Genomic DNA, 21,583 nt, shown 5'->3' on the forward strand with positions numbered 1-21,583 from the left:
GAGAGGCAAATTATTATTTTTAGTTTTTGGATCAGAAAAATGAAGCTCAGACTTAGGCAAGGGTTTGTCAGCTGGAAAAAAGCTAATTTAAATTTCAGCTTCTGATTCCTAGTCCAAGATTGTCTCTATCATAACACTGAAGTATTTGTAAATTTTCTAAATTCCTATTTAAATTTGGTGTTAATTCCTGAGTCTCTGAGGAACTTTTTGTGTATCAGAAGATAGAGCTGGTCAAAATTCAGATTGAAAGGCCTCATCACATATACATCAGAAAGAATTTTCACCACCATGAGGACTTACTGTATAGCGCTCTGTGGTGACTTCAATGGGAAGGAAATCCAAAAAAGAGTGGTTATGTACACACATAGGTGATTCACTTTCCTGGACAGCAGAAACTAACGCAACCTTATAAAGCAGCTTATACGCCAATAAAAATTTTCTTCTTACAAAGAATTTTTACCATGCTGGAAAGCTGAATTTGGTTTCATCCTCATTTGAGTTCAAGAATCTCTGACCCTTGGGGCCAAGAGATTCTCTTGGGTGGTCAGAGGTACTCAGGTTTCATCAGTGTTAATGGATGGAAAAATCACCACCAAGAGATTTGGAGTCATTCAGCCTGGATAACCAAATGGCCAAAGCGACTATTTTCAGCCACTTCCTTTTTTTTCGCAGTGTCAGGTTGCTGTAATGGACTATACACACTCCCTGCAATTAAACAATCTGATAAATTTGACCTAGAGTAGATGGATGTGCTCTATTGAATGTTGCTGTCTGACTCTGCTGCTTTATAACACTATATCCACAACTGAGGACAATGTATCAGCAGCCTGTCCTAAATTAGACCATGAAAAATTTAGTCTTTATTGTTATTTATATTCCCTCAACATGTTCCAGAACAATGTCACTAATTCTCAGTACACCTATTCATACACATACGTAAGACAAAATTTCCATGAAATAATGCCTGTTATCACTATGTGTGATACACTCTTAGAGGTCCTATTCTCTTGTTTAAGGACAGGTATCCTACACTGTATGACAAACTTCATAACTCATGAATGGGTCCACAGCTATAAAATATTGTTCCAGAAAAGCAATAAGAACTCCCATTTCATTTATCTAAGAATTCAGCAAAGGCCTGTCAAGCACTCAGTGTCCAAGCTGCTGATGCTGGGCTCAGACATCTATTCTCCATGAAGTTACAGTCAGTCAAGGCTTCGTAACAAAACATAATCAAAGGAGATAGTAGGAATAGGTTGCAGAGGACTAGCTCTGAGGAAATGCAAGAAGGCTTTGCAGAAGCGAAGGGCTTGAGCAGTGCCCTGAACCGTGAAGGGGACTGTGACATGGACATGTGGGCATGACTGCTGGAGGGACGGGAACTGGAGAATGTTTACCAAGGGCATGGGCGGTCCCAGCTGGGGGCTGAGTCCTTTGAGCTCCTGGAGATTGTGAATCTTCTATACGGGAGAAAGGGTTATTTTAGAAACCCTGTCCAATGGCCGAAAGTGGTCATGATTAAATGTGCAAGTAAATTCCTTCCATTTAGCCTCAAGCAGGAGAGGAGAGGCCTGCATTGGGAGGCACACTGTGGGAAAAGGTGTAGGCAGGGAAGCCAGGGTTCAAAGGAAGCACGGGGGACCGGGAACATCCGGGAGAAGGGAGGACAGTTGTTGTGGGTACCACCTGTGACCTCTCCGGACTCCCTTACTGGTGTACAACATCTTCCTTGGAAGAAGTGATCAGATGCACACATGGCTTGCACACTCCACACCACCCTGTAACAAAACTCTGAGCAGAAACAAAGACATCAACAATTCCAGAACCTTCTGAGAAAGCTATATCACAACCCATTGGTTGACAGCCCTCAAATCCCCCAAATCCTACGTCACTTTTCAAGCATCTTGTGAAGACAGTCACCCTTCCACTAGAGAGGGGGTGATCTAGCCTAGTGAGAAACAGTCTCATCCTATGATTCATTCTCAGCTTTTGGTTGGTTATCCTGTCCCCTGCTTTATTTCTGGGAGCACATTTTCTGCATCTCCATAATCCTTCATGGCTTGGCACATCCATGCAGCAAAGGTTGAGCCAAACCATGGCTGATTTTGGTCTAAAATGAAAGGAATTTCTTATTTTTATTTTGTATGACACAAACCTCATGAATTTGTTTGCCTGATGATTTACAAAGCCTAATCTGCTATAGCTTTAGCATGCCAGGATATGTCGTGTATGTGGTGTTTACATCTTCCTGCTTCTTGCTTTGTCTTGTTACAGGTGCCTGGGAAGGATGTGTGGGAGGATGTCTGATTTTTGTAGGGAACACAAAACAACCCTTCGGTACATCATCTGGGGCATTTTAATAGCAGGTAAGTAGCAAAAGGGATGAGATACTAGTGTCTCTTTTCCAGGTTCTCTCAAATATCAGTTTTCTGTAGAAAACAAATAAGTATTTCCTTCCCTGAATCATCTCTGAGTCATCCAGAGAGGAAAGAATTTCACCAGAAAGCTCCTGAGTGGTGGGTCTCGGCTTGAAATGCCCATGTAGATAGCTGTTCTGCGTGCTAAGTCACTTCAGTTGTGTCCAACTCTTTGTGACCCTATAGACTGTATAGGGTCCAGGAATTTAGACTGCCGGGATCCTCTGTCCATGGGATTCTCCAGGCAAGAATTCTGGAGGGGGCTGCCATGCCCTCCTCCAGGACATCTTCCCGACCCAGGGATTGAAGCCAGGTCTCTTGCACTGCAGGCAGATTCTTTGCCCCCTGAGCCACCAGGGGGAAGCCCCATGTCCTGTTTAGGCAGCCAGCAGCTGATTTTTTAAGATTACCTATTCCCATGGTCTTTGTTATTATGGTATGGATTTGAGGGTTGGATAATGCAAATTCAGGCAACTGGAAAAACGGTGATAATCACAAGGCAGCAACCTAATTGAAATGGTGATATAACCAATCAATTAATGCTTTATATGAAAACAAAACAAGGATGAGCCTAGGGTCACACAGCCCTCTCCTCCTACCTGAAAGCAAGACCAAGGTGTCTTCACAAATGAGCAGGTGTCCTGCTTTGACTCCCTCCAAACAAAGGGCTCCAGGGCCCATTTCAAAGAACATTACTGTCTATGAAATGTGAGCCCTCCCACCCGAGTCCATGGACATTAGTCCAAGATGGCTGACCCCAAGAGGTCAGTGGTTTTCCGGTCTCACACTGCCAGAACAGAGAGCATCAGGGTTGAAAGCTTGCTTGCTTGCTTTCTACCAGCCCAAGTAGTATTTTGCAGACCATACTCAAAACCACACAGCTATGCCATTGTAGTACAAAGTAAGCAGATGGTGTGGCCATGTGCCAAGGCAACTTTATTTGTAGACTACAAATACAAATATACAAATACAACTGTACTTGCCACCTACAAAAACAAGTGGCAGGCCAAATTTAACTTGCAAACAAAGCCGTGTTTGCCAGCTTTTAATGGAAAACCTTGTGTTCTTATCCCAGAATCTTCTCTTCCAAAGCTATCAGCCTGGTCATCACCCACCTCTTTCTTTTAGAGATTCTGTAGCATATCAGTGTTGTGGTACTCAGAGAATTTCCTACTCAAGTTTACGCCAAATCTGGGCCACAAACCAGGAAACTCAATAATTTTTGCCAGTGGTTGCTTTGGTGCCTGGCCTTTCTCTGTAGAAGCTCATCTGCTGAGTCTGGGTATCAGAAAAAGTAGTCAGTACTAAGCAAGAGGCTTCCCTAGTGGTTCAGATGGTAAAGAATCTGCCTACAGTGCAGAAGACCCGGGTTGGATCAATAGGTTGGGAAGATCCCCTGGAGAAGGGCATGGCAGCCCGCTCCAGTATTCTTGCCTGGAGAATTCTGTGGACAGAAAAGCTGGGGAGCTGTAGCCTATAGCATCGCACAGAGTTGGACTTAGCACTAAAGTGACTTAGCATGCACGCACTAAGCAAGAGCCCCAGTGATCAAGCAACAAGATTCAGGAATTCACAAGTTTCCTTAAGAAAAAAACCTGGCACCCTATCCTTCTAGCATTCTTGGGAGACTATTTTTTTTTTTAAATAAAGGAATTTAACCCAAAATACAACCCTTATCATCAGAAGGGCCAATAGCTATGTCAAGAGCACCCCTGTGTTCAATGATTTCCTGGTGGGCCCTGCCCTTGGCTGAGCCAGATCAGTGCTGAAGTCTGGTCTCCAGCTGACTGGTGATGTTCACTGTCTGTGTTTGCTTCCTGCACAGGTTACCTGGCCCTGGTGATTGCAGCCTGTGTGATGAACTTTCACAGAGCCCTTCCTCTTTTCGTGATCACCGTGGTTGCCATCTTCTTTGTGGTCTGGGATCACTTCATGGCCAAATATGAGTCTCAGATAGCTCGGTTCCTGTCTCCAGGCCAAAGGCTACTGAACAGCCATTGGTTCTGGCTGAAGTGGTAAATACATTCAGTTCTGTTGTGGTTGAGAGAGATGTTAGTCTTTTCCAACACTGTTCCATAGATTTATTCTGAAATTGCTTCATCACTGATGGGATACTGAAGCTAGAAACAACCTAGGGAATAATCCATTAAAAAAATTTTTTTTTAACCTTCATTTTACAAGCAGGACATGAAGGCCTAGATCAGGCAGTGATTCATGCAAGATGTACTCAAATGCCCCTACAAACTGCCTTCATTTCAAGTGCCACTAAATGATAAAATGTTGTCCAAAAGTTGGGATGGTTCTGACTTGAAGGGGTGACTTTCTCTCTGGGCATGAAGCTGGCTTCTTTAGGAGGAAAGGTCTGTGAATTAGTAAAATCAACTCTCTCTTATAAGACCCCTGTCCGGCAGGTGACTGTTCAGGGCTTTTCTTTCAGCCTGTCTCTTTGAGAGCCCCTCTGTCTCCAGGTGGCCCTACAGGGTAGCACCCAGAACCTATTCTCCCCAGGATGGCCAACATGGGATCTACCAAGAAAGTTCACACATTCTTGGCCTAAGGACCAGGGTTTACAATCCCAACAGAGCATCCTCTCCAGAGTATCCTCTCCGGCTCTGCCATCTACTGAATCACTCTTGTTGTGTCCACTGGGTTCTCCAGGGAGTCAGAACCAGGTCTAAAGTCTAACTTAGCTCTCCGAGGCTTGGGTGGGTCCCCCAGTGCAGAGGACACACTTCAGGTTCTTCCTTGAAAGGAAGAAGGTAATGCTTCACCCATCTCCCTAAATGGAGGAGAGAATGCCCAACAGCTCTCAGGAAGAAATCACCAGACTTCCTCTCCAGGCATCTTTTCTCCTCTCTGATCCCTTTATGAATACTGCCCCAGCAAAGAGTCCAAGAGTTGTGGAGTACTGGCGATACATTGTTTCATTTTTTGACTACTTGCCTTTCTAGCTACACCCAAAGAGAGTCTCTTGCAATTTCTAGAAGCATAATGTCCAAGTGCCAGGATGTGTTACTCAATATGTGTTGTTTGTACATTTAAGCCTGATTAAGATTTCCAAGGTAGCACAAAAAATGATGCCAAAGCATCCTCCCTGGTTTTCTTAGGGTGATATGGGGCTGCCTGATCCTGGCAGTTATTCTCTGGCTGGTCTTTGACACTGTTAAACTGGGCCAACAGCAGCTGGTGTCTTTTGGAGGACTCATAATGTACACTTCCCTGACATTTCTATTTTCCAAGCACCCAACCAAAGTAAGTATGAAATCAATCTTTTTTTTCCCCTTTTTTTCCCTCATGTGTAAATTGCTCAAAGTAATGAGTATGAAAGAATTGAACTGCTACTCCATATTTTTCTTACCTCCTATGATATTTTAAATGGCTAAGGTGCCCTTTTCCTGAATGTTAATAGTTCTATTACTCTACAGTCTTCATTCTCAGTAATTTTCCAGTTGTTCAACCAGTGAGATATTCTCTTCTGTCAAGTCTGATTTCTACTTCTGTGCCGCCATCCCCCCCATTAAACACACATACAAAGAAAACTCATCCATTTTGATCCAAATTTCTTCAGGCCAGTAAATAACAATATTCTACCATTGGATTCTGCAGTTTATCAAATTTCTATTTGCCATTGAGGCTATTTTACTCCAAAAATTTGTCCTTAAGCAGTTTTGTTTACACTGAATTCAATTCTCATCCTTGTTTTATAATCCTGGAACCCCCTAAATTGGCAAGAATTTTGAGATAGTAAAACTTTCACATATAATTCACAACAGCAAACTTTACTAGCTGAAAGTCTGAAGACTTTACTGGCTGAATAATTGATCCAAAAAAAAAAGAGCATTAATCAAAGACCAAAGCCACTTGATAAGATCCAAATTGCTTTCCCTGCTTAGGTGAACATCTCCGCTGTTTTCTGTGCCTCCAGTCCCATAGTTCTTTGCAGAACACTCATCTCTGCACAAAAAAGGAAAGCACTTGAATGTCCATTTACATGCTGCTCTCCCTTGGACTGCATTAGAGTTAATTGGTTCCTTTTACAGTGAAATGAAAGCCCCTCCACAGGGTGGAATTTCACTTAATTCATTTACAAATTGTCAGGTCAACAAACCTTGGACACACAGAGAAGTCATGTTCAGCCTTTCCATTTTCCAGATGGGAAAATATTTATATGTATCTAAGATTTACCACATGACCGGAAGACCAGATCCTTCCTCCTTCATTGACTCTACTAAAACTACTCTTCATGTCTAAGTGATTTTATCATGACAAAATGGTTACATACGTTTCCAGGACTGAAGGCTTAAACTCAGGTTTAAGAAGAAGTAGTACAATTCTGAAATTTTTAGTATAATTCTAAGGAGGGATTCTTTGCTCACAGCTGCTTTGACCTCTGAAAGAAGGTGGGTCACAAGCCATATCTGAGAAGCTTCCAAGAAAATAGTGATCCTCTGGTAATTTATGCTGAGTTCAACATTCATTTTCTAATAAAACGTCTCTTCTTTTTTCTGTATAGGTTTACTGGAGGCCTGTCTTTTGGGGAATTGGGTTACAGTTTCTTCTTGGGCTTTTGATACTAAGGACAGAACCTGGATTTATGGCTTTTGATTGGTTGGGCAAACAAGTTCAGGTAAGTTCGGTTCAAAGTATTACCTTGTTTTTTATAGTGCTTTTAACATTTGAATATAATCCTTAAGATATGTCAGAAGTAAATTTATTTATCTGCATTCAGTTCAGTTCAGTCACTCAGTCGTGTCCGACTCTTTACCACCCTGTGGACTGCAGCACACCAGGCCTCCCTGTCCATCACCAACTCCTGGAGTTCACCCAAACTCATGTCCATTGAGTCGGTGATGCCATCCAACCATCTCATCCTCTGTCGTCCCCTTTTCCTCCTGCCCTCAATCTTTCCCAGCATCAGCGTCTTTTCAAATGAGTCAGCTCTTCGCATCAGGTGGCCAAAGTATTGGAGTTTCAGCTTCAACATCGGTCCTTCCAATGAACACCCAGGACTGATCTTCTTTAGGATGGACTGGTTGGCTCTCCTTGCAGTCCAAGGGCCTCTCAAAAGTCTTCTCCAACACCACAGTTCAAAAGCATCAATTCTTCAGTGCTCAGCTTTCTTTATAGTCCAACTCTCATATCCATACATGACTACTGGAAAAACTGTAGCTTTGACTAGATGGACCTTTGTTGGCAAAGTAATGTCTCTACTTTTCAATATGCTGTCTAAGTTGGTCATAACTTTCCTTCCAAGGAGTAAGCATCTTTTAATTTCATGGCTGCAGTCACCATCTGCAGTGATTTTTGAGCACAGGAAAATAAAGTCAGCCACTGTTTCCACTGTTTCCCCATCTATTTGTCATGAAGTGATGGGACCAGATGCCATGATCTTAGCTTTCTGAATGTTGAGTTTTAGCCAACTTTTTCACTCCCCTCTTTCACTTTCATCAAGAGGCTCTTTAGTTCTTCACTTTCTGCCATAAGGGTGGTGTCATCTGCATATCTGAGCTTATTGATATTTCTCCCAGCAATCTTGATTCCAGCTTGTGCTTCCTCCAGCCCAGCATTTCTCATGATGTACTCTGCATTTAAGTTAAATAAACACAGTTACAATATACAGCCTCGACGTACTCCTTTTCCTATTTGGTTGATTCAAATTTTAATTTCATAGCATGAGTTAGACAAATAATTTTGTTTATGTGGAATATGTTATTCTGCCAAGTTCATTATTATTTTGGTTGTCTCTTACCCATATCATGGGCTTCCCTGCAGGAGACCTGGGTTCAATCCCTGGGCTGGAAAAATCCCCTGGAGGAGGGCATGGCAACCCACTCCAATGTTCTAGTCTGGAGAATCCCCATGGACAAAGGAGCCTGGCAGGCTACAGTCCATGGGGTCGCAAAGAGTCGGACACAACTGAGTGACTAAGTATCCATGACATCACTTCTCTATCTCATTTGACCCCTGCATCCTGTCCCAGGGGCCACTCTTCTAAGATGCTTCCCCAAACAGGGAAACAAACTTCTATACATCCAGTAGTAACTAGTACGTCCCATGTACCATCTATGTCTTCTGGAGCAAATTATCACACCCAGCTTATTCTTTAGCACCCTGGAGTCATAGTGAATGTCAGAAATGCCAGGAAATCTGTATGCAGCTACAGTCCTAAAATATATTTCCCGGCCATCTGCTGGAGGGGGGAGGTTGAGAAAATTAGCTCTCCAAGTCTCTCCACAAGTTCTCTGGGTCCTCACCTTCTGCAGAGCCTGGTTGGTCTTGTGGAAGGTAAAAACTGTTTCAGTGTTTGTAATGATCTGCTCTTTTCCTTTCTGTAATTCAGACGTTCCTGGGGTACACTGATGCTGGTGCTTCATTTGTCTTTGGTGAGAAATATACAGACCACTTTTTTGCATTCAAGGTAAAACCAAACACTTTTTTTCTGTGTAGACATTTCCTTTTCAGTGACTTCTCCATCTGCAGATGTTCAGATAGACCCTAGCTGACCAGAACCCAGGCATGTCACAGGGGCACAGCACAGCACCATCCTTTCTCTTTTACAATTTACCTGAAGTCAATGGGCTGAAAACATATTATTTTGTTATTATAACATTAAGGAAGACTTCCCTAGTGGTCCAATGGCTAAGACACTGAGCTCCCAATGCAGGGGACCTGGGTTCAATGGTCAGGGAGCTAGATCCCACATGTCACAACTAAGATTATGCATGCCACAATGAAGATCAAATATCCTGCCTGCCACAGCTAAGCCACGATGCAGCCAAATAAATAAATAATTTTTTAAACATTAAAGAGAACACATAGAGGAAATCAGAAATATCGAAACATAGGCAAATCTCAGAGATGTTGCAAGTTCAGTTCCAGACCACCACAGTAAAGTGAATGTCATGATAAAGTGATCACACAAATTTTTTGGTTTCCCAGTGCACGTAAAAATTATGTTTACAACTCTACTGTCATCTACTAAGTGTGACATAGCAGTATGTCTAAAAGAAGTACATAATTTAAAATCACTTTATTGCTAAAAAAAAACCCAAAACAATCACAACAGTAACATCAAAGATCACTGATTACCATAACCAACATAGTAATAATGAAAAAGTTTGAAATCTTGTGAGCATTACCAACATGTGACCCAAAGACAAAGTGAGCAAATGCTGTTGGAAAAATGGCACCGATAGACTTGCTCAATGAAGGAGTGTCACAGTTCTTCAATCTGTGAAAAACACAACATGCAGAAAGCACAATAAAACAAGCTATGCCTGTACTTTGGGGAGTTGCGTGACATTTGCTGATATACTTATGAAAGCTCATATGGAGTAATAGGATCTGAGATTTCAGGGGAAAGAACATGAGGTACCTGGCAATGAATAGACAAATGGCTGCTAATGCCTTCCTGGTCCAGGCTCAGTGACAGCTCTGCACTCAGGAAACTCCTTAATCCCAGACAAACTGGGACAGCTGGTCACCCACACCAACCTCTGTTCTTGCAGAACCATCCCCGAGCTAAACCTTCCCCTCCTTCCTTCAGCACCGCCTTCACCTTGGCAGGCCTGCAGGCCGGGCCTTCTCCCAACCACAGGAAGGATGTTATTTTACAGGGGAAAGGCAACTTGGCGACTTAGCCCCAAGGTCAGGCCTAATCAATTCTCTCCCAGGCCTCCCACAGCCCCCGGAAGCTCACCTTCCTCTGGGAAGTCCCTACAAATCCTGTTGATGAGTCAGAAAAAGCATTCGGCTTTTTCTTCAGATTTCTTTTTTTATGGTATGCTATTGTTCCTACACTTTTTTATTGTTTTCTCACTCGTGGACTCCATTTACCTCCAAGTTTCCTCGGCCAACTGCTATGCTGAATCTTTTTTTTAAACTACTGATTTGATACTTTGGTGCTGAAATAACTAAGCTGCCGGGGTCCAGCCCCAGCAGGATCCAGGGGAACCCTCAGGATGAACCGCGTCGGGGAGAGAGACACGTAGGACCGGCCTTGATAGGGCCAAGTCTGCTAGGGAGAGAGAGAGAGAGAAAGAAAGAGACCAGACCAGGATGTGCAGCAGAGTCTGGCAGTTGCTTTATTTTTCACCACAGCCTTTATACCCTAAGTTGGTACATTTCTAAGGGGCAGATAAGCACACAGACTTAGTTTAACATTACATCAGCTTGTCCTTCACGAAGCCAGGTGTGCTGTGTATATTTTTTGTTTACGAGACTCTTTTCCCATAGATTTTTTGCACATTATCTTCTGGCCTTGAGGTTAGCAGAAAACAGAAAAGTGGCAGTCTCATGATACAGCAAATTGCAACATAATAGAAATACAATCCTGTTAACATAAAAGGCAGTCTTTTTGCAGAAATTCTCAGCTAAATTTATCTAAAAAGTTTAACACACAAAGACTCTGCGGCTCTGGCGAGGGAGCCCCTGTTTAGCACTCCTGGTTAAAATTAACAATTATCTTATTGTTTTTACACTAGGGCTAAACTCTTATTTTTCTAGATCTCCAACTATATTAACAATAGTTTCCACTGCACAACCTCAGCACATTAACATCAATCAAACGTTGATCCAATAACCACTTTTAAAACAATATGTTTTATATTTTTTAATAGGGCTTCTTCACCCCCCAAAGGGCTCTGTGCCTATTAGGGCCTTTTTTATGGTTAATCTCTATGTATAATATCTTTTGGCTTTCAGGCCTGTTGACAATTTATGGCTTGCACCTGGTGCAACTTTTAAGCAACTTTAGCAGCCGACCCTGTCTTTTTTGTGGTTAATCTATTTTCTTTCATTAGGTGTCATCTCCAAGGGAATTAGATAGGATTACATTTTCACAGAACAGAAATGCAAAGGATTGCAAAAACAGCAGATATGGCACAAAACAGGCTCTTAGTCCAAAAGTTAATTACCTGCAAGAAGTCACCAGCTAATCTCTATCTAAACTATTTTCTATTAGGCGTATATGCGGCTATAATATTTGTGGGGCTTTTCTCACCCCGCGGAGGGACCTGTGCTTAATAGTTTCTTTTGTTAGGAATGTTTAAAACATTCCTGTGCCTAGGATGTTTAGAACAATCATGAGCATTTTTTGCAATGAGAGCACACATTTATCAAACAAGCCAGAATGCCAGCAAAAGGGTTTGAATTGAAGCATTTCCTTCATCCCTGGCCCCTTCATAGGGTACCAGCGTCCAGGAGATTTATTAGTTAGGGTTTTAAGTTGGTCCTCATTCAGTGAAAGAGGAGCAGGAGAGATCTCCGCAGGCAACACTAGAATCCGCAGCAGGGCAAACAAGAACAGCAGCAGAAAAGGCGGAGGATACAGGGTGGGGTAGAGGCCGAGGCCAACCTGGAGGGTCCCTTATCCTAGACGGCCTTGCCTGCCAGGTTTTTTCCTCGTGACCTCGTCATGGATTGGGGTCCTGGACGGCCTTGCCTGCCCGGTATTTTCTTCATGACCTCGTCACAGGCGGGACCTCCCATAATGGCTCCCGGCACTAAGCCATCTTTGAAAGGTCCAGTGTTTACAAATTGAGATAGAAATATGTTCCTATCATAAATTGAATCCAGAATTATAAAAAATAAAATCACAAAAAAGGAGGAACTTGCTGTTCAGGTTGTACCACTGTCTTCAGACCTCCCCACCACCACCACCAACAAGGACAGCACCTGTCCTCTCCCCCAGAGCATCCTTTCTGCCAAAATAGATTCCCTGTGGGAACGTTAGTGAGATGAGCCCCTTCAACTCCCTGAAGCTTTCAGGAAGACTCTGCCTGCCCATTAAAGCCAATAAAAGCACATAAATGAGTGCATTCTGAATAAGGGCACAAAAAGCCTTTTGCTATGTATTATTAATAGATTTTTCTAAATTAGATCCTGTACAAATTGTCCTCGGCCATTCTGTGTCTCTGGTGGCAGCTTGTTCCTGGCCATTTAGCTGGGAACAGAGGGGAAGGGAACAATGGAGAAGTGGTGGTGAGAGATCCAGACTACAACCCATTGTGGTCCATGCAGGGTAGAAACTGCCTCCTGTAGAAACACAACCTGCACGGAAGGCATCCAAAGAGCATTAGGAAAAGAAGATCTAGAAACAGACAACCTTCATTAACACAGAAGTAGACTAGTCCCAAAGTCTAATCTTTGTATAATGATTCAAAAATCTATAAGTAAAATATTCATTATTCTAAAAACTAAATGCATGAATGCTTGCTCTATAGGAGGCATTATTTAAGTAGCTACTGTGTCACTACTATGAATAAAGACCTGAGGTTGCTCGCAGTTAACCTTGATCCAGGTTGCTCTGATCATAAGTAGTGAATCCTATGTCTGTTGAATATCAGAATGACAAGGATATCTGCCAGTGGTTTTCAGTTTCTTGATCTAATTATTATAAATTTCCTCCCCAAAATGTCACTGTTCTCTAGAAACTGAAGTAAGGAAAGCCCATCATAGTAGGATTTTTTTTTAAGTTTCCTATGAAATACACTCAAGTTTATCCTGAACAAATTAGAAGAGACTGTATGTAGATGAGGAAGTTGCCTGATAAAAGTGTTGTTTATTCAAGAGAAGTTTCCAGTATTTTGATGACATTTCAGAGGGGAAAAAGGAGGCAGAAGGGAGGAGATTGATCTGAAACCTACTAGTACCGCTGGATCAGTGTTAACCTGTGGCCACTCTTGTCCTCCACCCACCCCCAGGTCCTGCCCATTGTGATTTTCTTCAGCACTGTGATGTCCATGTTGTACTACCTCGGATTGATGCAGTGGATCATTAGAAAGGTACCAGGACTACAAGGAAGTGGGTGACAGAGGTAGAGCTGATTATCTCAGGGTCAAAGTCTTGAATATCTTTTATCTAGATTTTTCCAAAATGTCTTTCCCTTCGTACCGAGATCCATTCCTACCCCAAGGTATTAGATTCAAACCCAAAATCCTCCATGGATCCACAGAGCGTATTTTATCTCCAGGACTTCTAATAACACTGTGACTTGAGATTCCCTGGACATCTTCATGAAACCTCAGCAGCTACTACTTTAGCCAAAGAATTGACTTCAAGAAGTCAGCACCAGATAGTCCTTTCATCTTAACTATCCACCCATGCCTTACACAGAGTCACTGCTTACCCTCAGATAATAACCCAAATGGATTCTCCTTGTCTAGCAGTTGCTAGAGAAACAAAGGAAGAAAGGAAAGCTGCTCTTCTCTCATGAGGGGGTTTTGTCAGCATGCAAAAATTATTTTTTAGGTCTGAAAAGTTCATCTCAGTCCAGCTGCCCCCAACAACTGTCAGTCCTACATCATGTTATATCACAAAACTCAGTAATTTGTAAGTTAGTTTAAATGCAGTCGAGAACAAGGCAGCATGTAGAGGTTTTGGGCACAGCCACAACCCTCCTTTGATCCCTGTATATAAATAAAATGGGGAGACAGCCAGAATACCATCAGGATTAAAGGTTTCAGCAAGAGTGCCAGAAGGCATACTTTTCTGACTGTCAATTTAAACACTTAGTATTCCTGTATTTCATGTCGAAGCAGGAAGGAAGGAGAGCGGATGCAACAGAAAGTCCCCATCCCCAGGTTGGCACTACAGCCTCTGGTTGGAAGAACTACTACAAAAGTGGGACTGTCAACCATGTTTGAGACTCAGGTAGAAAAGGCCAAACCTCAACTACCCCCCATTACTTATTAACTAAGCAATCTCTGACAGAACAACTTAACTGTTCTGTGCCTCGGTTTCCTCTTCTGTAAAATGTGTCTAAATATAGGACCTCCCTGAGAGGGTTATTATAAGGATTAAATTCATCACTAGAACAAGGGCTTAAAATAGTCCTTGGAGTGCTGTGAAGACTGGCATGACTGTTAGAAAATATTATGACTTATTACCCGAAAAAAAAATCAAGACATTACTTATACAAAATAGACATATCAAGAGACATTCATTGTACAGTGTTCAAGGAATATACAACGACTCAGACTTCAGTTCAGTTCTGTTCACTCAGTCTTGTCCGACTCTTTGAGAGCCCATGGACTGCAGCACACCAGGCCTCCCTGTCCATCACCAACTCCTGGAGCTTGCTCAAACTCATGTCCATCGAGTTAGTGATGCCATCCAAATATCTCATCCTCTGTCAACCCCTTCTCCTCCCGCCTTCAATCTTTCCCAGCATCAGGGTCTTTTCCAATGAGTCAGTTCTTCATATCAGGTGGCCAAAATATTGGAGTTTCAGCTTCCACATCAATCGTTCCAATGAATATTCAGGACTAATTCCCTTTAGGATAGACTGGTTGGATCTCCTTGCAGTCCAAGGGACTTTCAAGAGTCTTCTCCAACACTACAGTTCAAAAGCATCAATTCTTTGGTGCTCAGCTTTCTTTACTGTTCAACTCTCACATCCATACTGGAAAAATCATAGCTTTGACTAGATGGACCTTTGTTGGCAAAGTAATGTCTCTGCTTTTTAGTATGCTGTCTAGGTTGATCATAACTTTCCTTCCAAGGAGCAAGTGTCTTTTAATTTCATGGCTGCAGTCACCATCTGCAGTGATTCTGGAGCCCAATAAGGAAAGTCTGTCACTGTTTCCATTGTTTCCCCATCTATTTGCCATGAAGTGATGGGACTGGATGCCATGATCTTAGTTTTCTGAATGTTGAGCTTTAACCAACTTTTTCACTCTCCTCTTTCACTTTCATCAAGAGGCTCTTTAGTTCTTTGCTTTCTGCTGTAAGTGTGGTGTTATCTGCCTATTTGAGGTTATTGATATTTCTCCCGGCAATCTTGATTCTGGCTTGTGCTTCATCCAGCCCGGCATTTCTCATGATGTGCTCTGCATATAAGTTAAATAAGTTTAATAAGTTAAATAAATGACAATACACAGCCTTGACATACTCCTTTCCCAATTTGGAACCAGTCTGTTATTCCATATCTAGTTCTAAGTATTGCTTCTTGACCTGCATACAGATTTCTCAAGAGGCAGGTCAGGAGGTCTGGTATTCCCATCTCTTGAAGAATTTTCCAGTTTGTTGTGATCCATACAGTCAAAGGCTTTGGAGTAGGCAATAAAGCAGAAGTAGATGCTTTTGGAACTCTCTTTCTTTTTCAATGATCCAACGGATGTTGGCAATCTGATCTTTGATTCCTCTAGCTTTTCTGAATCCAACTTGAACATCTGGAAGCTCACGGTTCATATACGGTTGAAGCCTGGCTAGAGAATTTGGAGCATTACTTTGCTAGCGTGTGAAATGAGTGCAATTGTGCAGTAGTTTGAGCATTCTTTGGCATTGCCTTTCTTTGGAATTGAAATGAAAACTGACCTTTTCCAGTCCTGTGGCCACTGCTGAGTTTTCAAATTTGCTGACATATTGACTCAGACTTACCGTTCAAATAAGATTTGATCAGCCTGCTTTATACACTATATAATGAAAACGCTAGGTGGCGTTTTAAGGGACACCAAGGAGCTCCAGTCCTTTCTCAGTGCAGAAAGAATTCAGCGAAAGGCATTATTTATTAGAATCAGACACTTATGAGTTTTACAAGCAGACAGGCAAGAAGGCGCCACGCCCTGAGAAACTAGTGGGCTACAGTCTTATAAGCAAAGGAAAAGTGCAGAGAGGGAAAAGACCATGTTCTTCCTCATTCTTGAGTAGACGCCATGCTTCCATCATCAGCTCCTCCTCCATGCTTGACAGAGGAGTTTTCTGTCCCCACCGGGTCAAGCCAAGACTGTCATGGCACTACGGAAAATTATTTCAGATCTCAGTACAATGAGGGTCTTTCACTTTGAAGTGTCACCTTTTCCCAAATGATTGTTTTTATGTGTGCAGAGAGCATGTTACTGAACTCACTGGGCAGGATGTGGGTCTCATGCCACCATTGTTTTATTTTGGGGGTCATGACTTGTACTTCTGTTACAGGACTTGTTGCTAAGCAAGCTTGCTTGGTTTCATGCTTAAGCAAATCTGCTTTCCTGAGTAATCATTAACTTACAGGAGTCTCCCTTTTTTTTTTTCCTATTTGCAATTCCTTAGTGTGATTTGCTATTTAATCACCTACTTTGTCCCTTTATTCTGTCCCTATCAATAAGGTATATATATTCAAGTTTAGTACAATTGTTGAAGTCCTCAGTATTTTCCTCCATTTTAAAGATTTTTATCCCTACTTTGAAGTTCTGTGTGTACAAACAGTTCTTTACTGAGTTTATCCTTTTTTGCCTTTTAGGTTGGATGGGTAATGCTAGTGACTATGGGAACATCTCCTATTGAATCTGTAGTTGCTTCTGGCAATATATTTGTTGGACAGGTAAGTTGTAATATCAAAAAACAAAACATCTGCTAAAATAGATACTCTTTCCAGAAAAAGAAAAAAAATTTTTAATGACAGTGTTATTTCCTTTACTGTAGGAGGAAGGTATCAAGATAAGGAACCCTCAATATTAATAATGTGCAGACTCCAAGGGGGAGAGAGAGAGAGACAGAGAGAGAGAGCTCTTCTGAGAGAGTCCATGCCCTAGTGTGGAATTTGGGTTCTTGGAAGTTTATGGAGAGGAAGAAAAACTGAATCATTTTATCAAAGCACAGGGCTTCTCATGTACAGATTCTCAACAAATCTTTTCTGAGTTAACTGAGTTGTTGAGGTTTCTGACCCACCCGTCAAAGGCTAGCAGCTCATCTACTCAGAAGGAGTTCACCATTCGTCTTGAAGCTGAAAATATGTAACAAGCAGCCTCTCATTCTCTAGTATTAATATAAAGCTTGTGGCAATGAAAGAGACCAAGAAAGGCTTTCCCCCAAGAACCATGCAGCCATATCAGTACTTAAGCTCATTCTCAACTTATCTGAACTGTCCAACAGTCTCTTTGCTGAGCCTAAAGAAAAATACTGATGAGCAAAAGCATTTTCACCTTCCTTATCCATCACATGCATTTTTGCCCAAAGTCCATTTAAGCAAAGAAATATGTTGCCAAGGGGCATCTCTCAAAATGGCAGCATTCCTAAGGGGTATATAAGTAAGAAATCCTCATCACTTAGGATACATAATTTCAGGCAGAATGGAATCACACAGCAAGGAAACCAGGTATGAATACTTGCTAGAGTGGCTGTGCAAGGAAACTGAATTTGAAGCAAAAATCAAGTCACCCCGAAAAACACATGGCCCCAAATTAAAAGGCTTAACAATTGCTCCAGGCAGCTCAGCCTACTGATTGGTAAGCCTAGCTTACTAGCCTAGAGCAGAGTCTTTAGGCTCATACTTCTTTCCCTAGTAGTTGAAATTATTATAATTATAGCCATAAAATCCCTCAGGACTAATTAGGGCACCATCTTGAGTTGATTACTCCTACCTGCAGGGTAAGAGGGCTCAGGTACTGAGTTTCTATTTAGTCCATAAATTGAAGCTCAACACACTCAGTCTTATAGAACAATTAGAAATAATGAGGGGAAAATTGTAAAATTGCACATATGCTCCTGTGGTGCTCAATTTGATACTTGGTATGTACTTTAATATGCTAAAAGTATGGCTATTATTTATGGAGAGTCCCACACCATAGGCCACCTGCCCTCCTTAATGGAACTCAAGCCTTTACAACTATACTCTAATAGATGCCTTTCCATGCAAGTAGGGGTGGTTCTCTGATTTTCAATTGGAGAAGGGCCCTGTCCTTGTTATTGCTGGTAATTTTTAATACTTGTGTCTTTGTTTCCCTATGATATCAGCAAAGAGGTTAGGGTATGCTGAGATGAAGCTGGGAGATGGAAAGTCACAGAGGTTTGGGAATCATAGTTCCTAAGGCCAGGCCACTGGATAGAGTTACTTGGCCCATGGTTGTCCAACCTTAGAAAAGAGTACCAAGTCATCAGAGTCCAATCCTAGGGTAGGCAGGAGCCCTACATACACTGGCCTTGCGAACTTCATACATGACTCTGTATATACACTGCCCTAGAGTCCAAAAGACCCAGACATTGATGGTATAGGGTTTTGGGGGGGTTTTTTTTGTTTTTTGTTTTTTTTTATGGTATAGGTTTTTAAACGTGAACACTCATCAGAACCACCAGCAAGTTTGTTATAACACTGCTGCTGGACCCAGCCCTAGAGTTTTCCATTTAGTAATTCTGAGAACTTGTGGGTCTAACAAGTTCCTGGGTCAAGCGGATGGAACTGGCCTGAAGTCCACTCTTAGTAATCCTGCTGTAGGGAAGGGAATTTTGAGTAGTAGCCTCTCCTCCTCAGGGAAGGTTTAATCTGGTCACTTTGTATTTCCAGACCGAGTCTCCTCTGCTGGTCCGACCGTATTTACCATATGTCACCAAGTCTGAACTCCACGCGATCATGACCGCTGGGTTCTCTACCATTGCTGGAAGTGTCTTAGGTGCATACATCTCTTTTGGGGTAAGAATGTTTCGGGCTTAACTTATGGGAAAATTCAATCTTTTTTTTTCTTTGCTATTGTTATTTCAATTCTTTCCTTTACTACTGCTGCCAGATGTCAAGGTCACAGTTTCATAAGATGTGACCATAAGATGGTCACAGTTCTTTTGGCATTTGAATAGAGTGACCCCAGGGAGCTTTGGTGTTTCACCTTCATATCCCAGCCACCTAAACATGAACTATATCCAACCATACCAGAATGAAATCTGGTATTTCAATCATAACCTCATATTATGAGGTTACTTCGGGTGAAAATTTAAATATGTAAAAAAAAAAATTGAACTATTACAGACACTAGTTATAGGCCATCTAGGTCATGGATTAGCAAACTGTGGCCCAGGGGCAAATTTAGATCTCATTGTTGTTGTTTTTTTAATAACTACAGTTTAATTGGAAGCCAGCTATTCCTGTTCCTTATCTAAGCAGCTTTTATGATACAGAGTTGAGTAGTTGTGGCCCCAAAAGCAAAAACTATTTACCCTTTACAAAAAGCTTTTTCTGACTCCTGGCTTACAGCAGAGATTCTCAAAACCTACTTCACATTGGAATCACCTGGGAGCTTCTAAAAGCCCTAATGCCCAGGCGCGTACCCCAGAGTAATTCATCCAGAATCTCTTGGGATGAGACCCAGGCATCAGTATTATTTCTCGGTCCTCAGATTTCATTGTATAGCCCAGTTTGAGAGCAGTTGGTCTCTGGGATGGGGCTGAAGAATGTTATGGTAACTGGTGCACGTGCCCCGAGCACAGAGCTTACAACCTCCAGTGGAGAAATGGAATAACACAGCAGTTGCGTGGTCCAGGTGATGAGGGATTCTTATAAGATACGCAAGTTTCGATGCAGGACTTCATCCAAATCTTACAGAGCCAATCAGTGAGAAGAGGAAAGACAAAAAGGGTGGAGACCTCAGGAAGAGGGGTTTGACTCATGCCCCTGATGCCCTGATGGATTGGTGTAGGAATTCTGCCTACAAAACTGTGCTAGGTGGAATGGGGGTGGGGAGAGAGGAGCAGATTCTATAATTCTGGAAACACAGGGAAGAGAATCCAGAAACAAGGTGAGGTTGTGGGAGGGAAAGGGAAAGAGTTTAAGCAGAACTGCAGCGAGGAAAACAAAAACAACTTCAGATTAATGGGACTCTGAATAAATAGATATTATGTAGAGGCACAAAGGAAGATGGAGAGGGGTGTATCCATGCCTGCACCCCAAATACCCTTCACCTGAATTGATGACATAATGAAACAGCTTTAGGGGCTATTTGAACATTCGAAAGAACAACAGAGATGTAGATTTATCTTCTTTGAAAGTTCCTGCAACACAGGATTAATTCTCTTCTCAAATGGTCAAATTTTGGTTTGTGCTTCTCCAAGAGGATGTGGTCAATTGATGCCATGTCCTCCCTTCTCTCAAGTTGATGCCCAGGATATGACTAATTGAGCTTTTCCAAGCCTTCAAAGAAACACTGATTTCTGGCACAGAAACAGTGCCTGCCCATCTCCTCCCTTGTAAGGCGTTTGGATCATTCATTCTAAACACAACAGAAAAGCTAAACCTTAAACTGGTCTTTCTCTTGAAATCACAGGTTTCATCCTCTCACTTGTTAACTGCTTCAGTTATGTCTGCACCTGCAGCATTGGCTATTTCTAAACTTTTTTGGCCTGAGACGGAAACACCTAAAATAAACCTCAAGAATGCCATGAAAATGGAAAATGGGTAAGTAGGACAAGTTCACCTAGTTAATAGTTAATTACTACCCAAGTAGGAGGCTGGGGGTGGAGGAGGAGAGGTTTGCTCCAGTCCAAATTCAATGTGCAGCAAAAATTTTATTATCGGAGAACACAGTGAATTAAAGTGAATTTAATTTCCCATAACGATGTAGACTTCATCCAAAATATCTTCTTTCAACACTCAAGGAAATATCTTTTAACTACCAGTACCTAAATGTCAATACATTTCCTTGAATATCCAGTGTAGGTATTTCATTTAATTAACTTTTTTTTAGATTGAAGTATAGTTGGTTTGTGATATTATAATAGGTTCAGGTGAATAGATAGTTAATTTTAAATATAATATATAGAGTTCACTGTGCCTCCCCTGGTAGCTCAGCTGTAAAGAATCCACCTACAATGCAGGAGACACAGGAGACATGGGTTTGATCCCTGGGTCAGGAAGATCCCCTGGAGAAGGAAATGGCAACCCACCCCAGTATTCTTGCCAGGAAAATCCCATGGACAGAGGAGCCTGGCAGGCTGCAGTCCACAGGGTCACAAAGAGTCAGACACAACTGAGCAACTGAACCCACACATAGGCTTCATTGGGCCATGATTCAAGACTGTTGGAAAATCATAGGATCACCATTTCCAGAAGTTTCTTATATAATAGGGATGATGAGATGTGATATTAGTATTCCTAACCCCTCTTAGGTTCATTTACTTTTTGCTCTTTTTGAAAGAAAGAGAAAGGGGTGGGAAAAAAAATAAGGAATTTAGAGTGTTCAAAAGTTTATCATTATATAACAGAATTCATCAACCAATATGTTTCTGAGATTCATCCATTGTTTGTATATAGAGAATCATAACCATGAGTGGAAAAGCAAGTTGCCAAAGTACATATACGGAATATGTGGATTTCACTTATAAAGCTAGCACATGTGTAAACTAACACAATATATTATTCAGGGGTAAAGAAAATTAAAAAGAAAGGGAATCTTAAGCAAATCCTAGTGGGCCAAGTACCTCTG

The 21,583-nt window shown here is 41.9% G+C and overlaps 1 protein-coding gene across 1 annotated transcript in view; it reads left to right on the forward strand.

Moving 5' to 3' along the window:
- The window catches only part of SLC28A3 (solute carrier family 28 member 3), a 105,983-nt gene that overhangs the window by 74,140 nt on the left and 10,260 nt on the right, over nucleotides 1–21,583 (forward strand). Inside the window, exons 7-15 of the mRNA XM_070459133.1 lie at nucleotides 2,275–2,366; nucleotides 4,243–4,432; nucleotides 5,525–5,669; nucleotides 6,931–7,044; nucleotides 8,758–8,835; nucleotides 13,121–13,201; nucleotides 16,639–16,719; nucleotides 18,679–18,804; nucleotides 20,426–20,556. Of these exons, the coding sequence (XP_070315234.1) occupies nucleotides 2,275–2,366; nucleotides 4,243–4,432; nucleotides 5,525–5,669; nucleotides 6,931–7,044; nucleotides 8,758–8,835; nucleotides 13,121–13,201; nucleotides 16,639–16,719; nucleotides 18,679–18,804; nucleotides 20,426–20,556 (1,038 nt within the window). The remainder of the gene's footprint in view (nucleotides 1–2,274; nucleotides 2,367–4,242; nucleotides 4,433–5,524; nucleotides 5,670–6,930; nucleotides 7,045–8,757; nucleotides 8,836–13,120; nucleotides 13,202–16,638; nucleotides 16,720–18,678; nucleotides 18,805–20,425; nucleotides 20,557–21,583) is intronic.

Source organism: Odocoileus virginianus, chromosome 31 (genome assembly GCF_023699985.2).
Source record: "Odocoileus virginianus isolate 20LAN1187 ecotype Illinois chromosome 31, Ovbor_1.2, whole genome shotgun sequence".
NCBI lineage: Eukaryota > Metazoa > Chordata > Mammalia > Artiodactyla > Cervidae > Odocoileus > Odocoileus virginianus.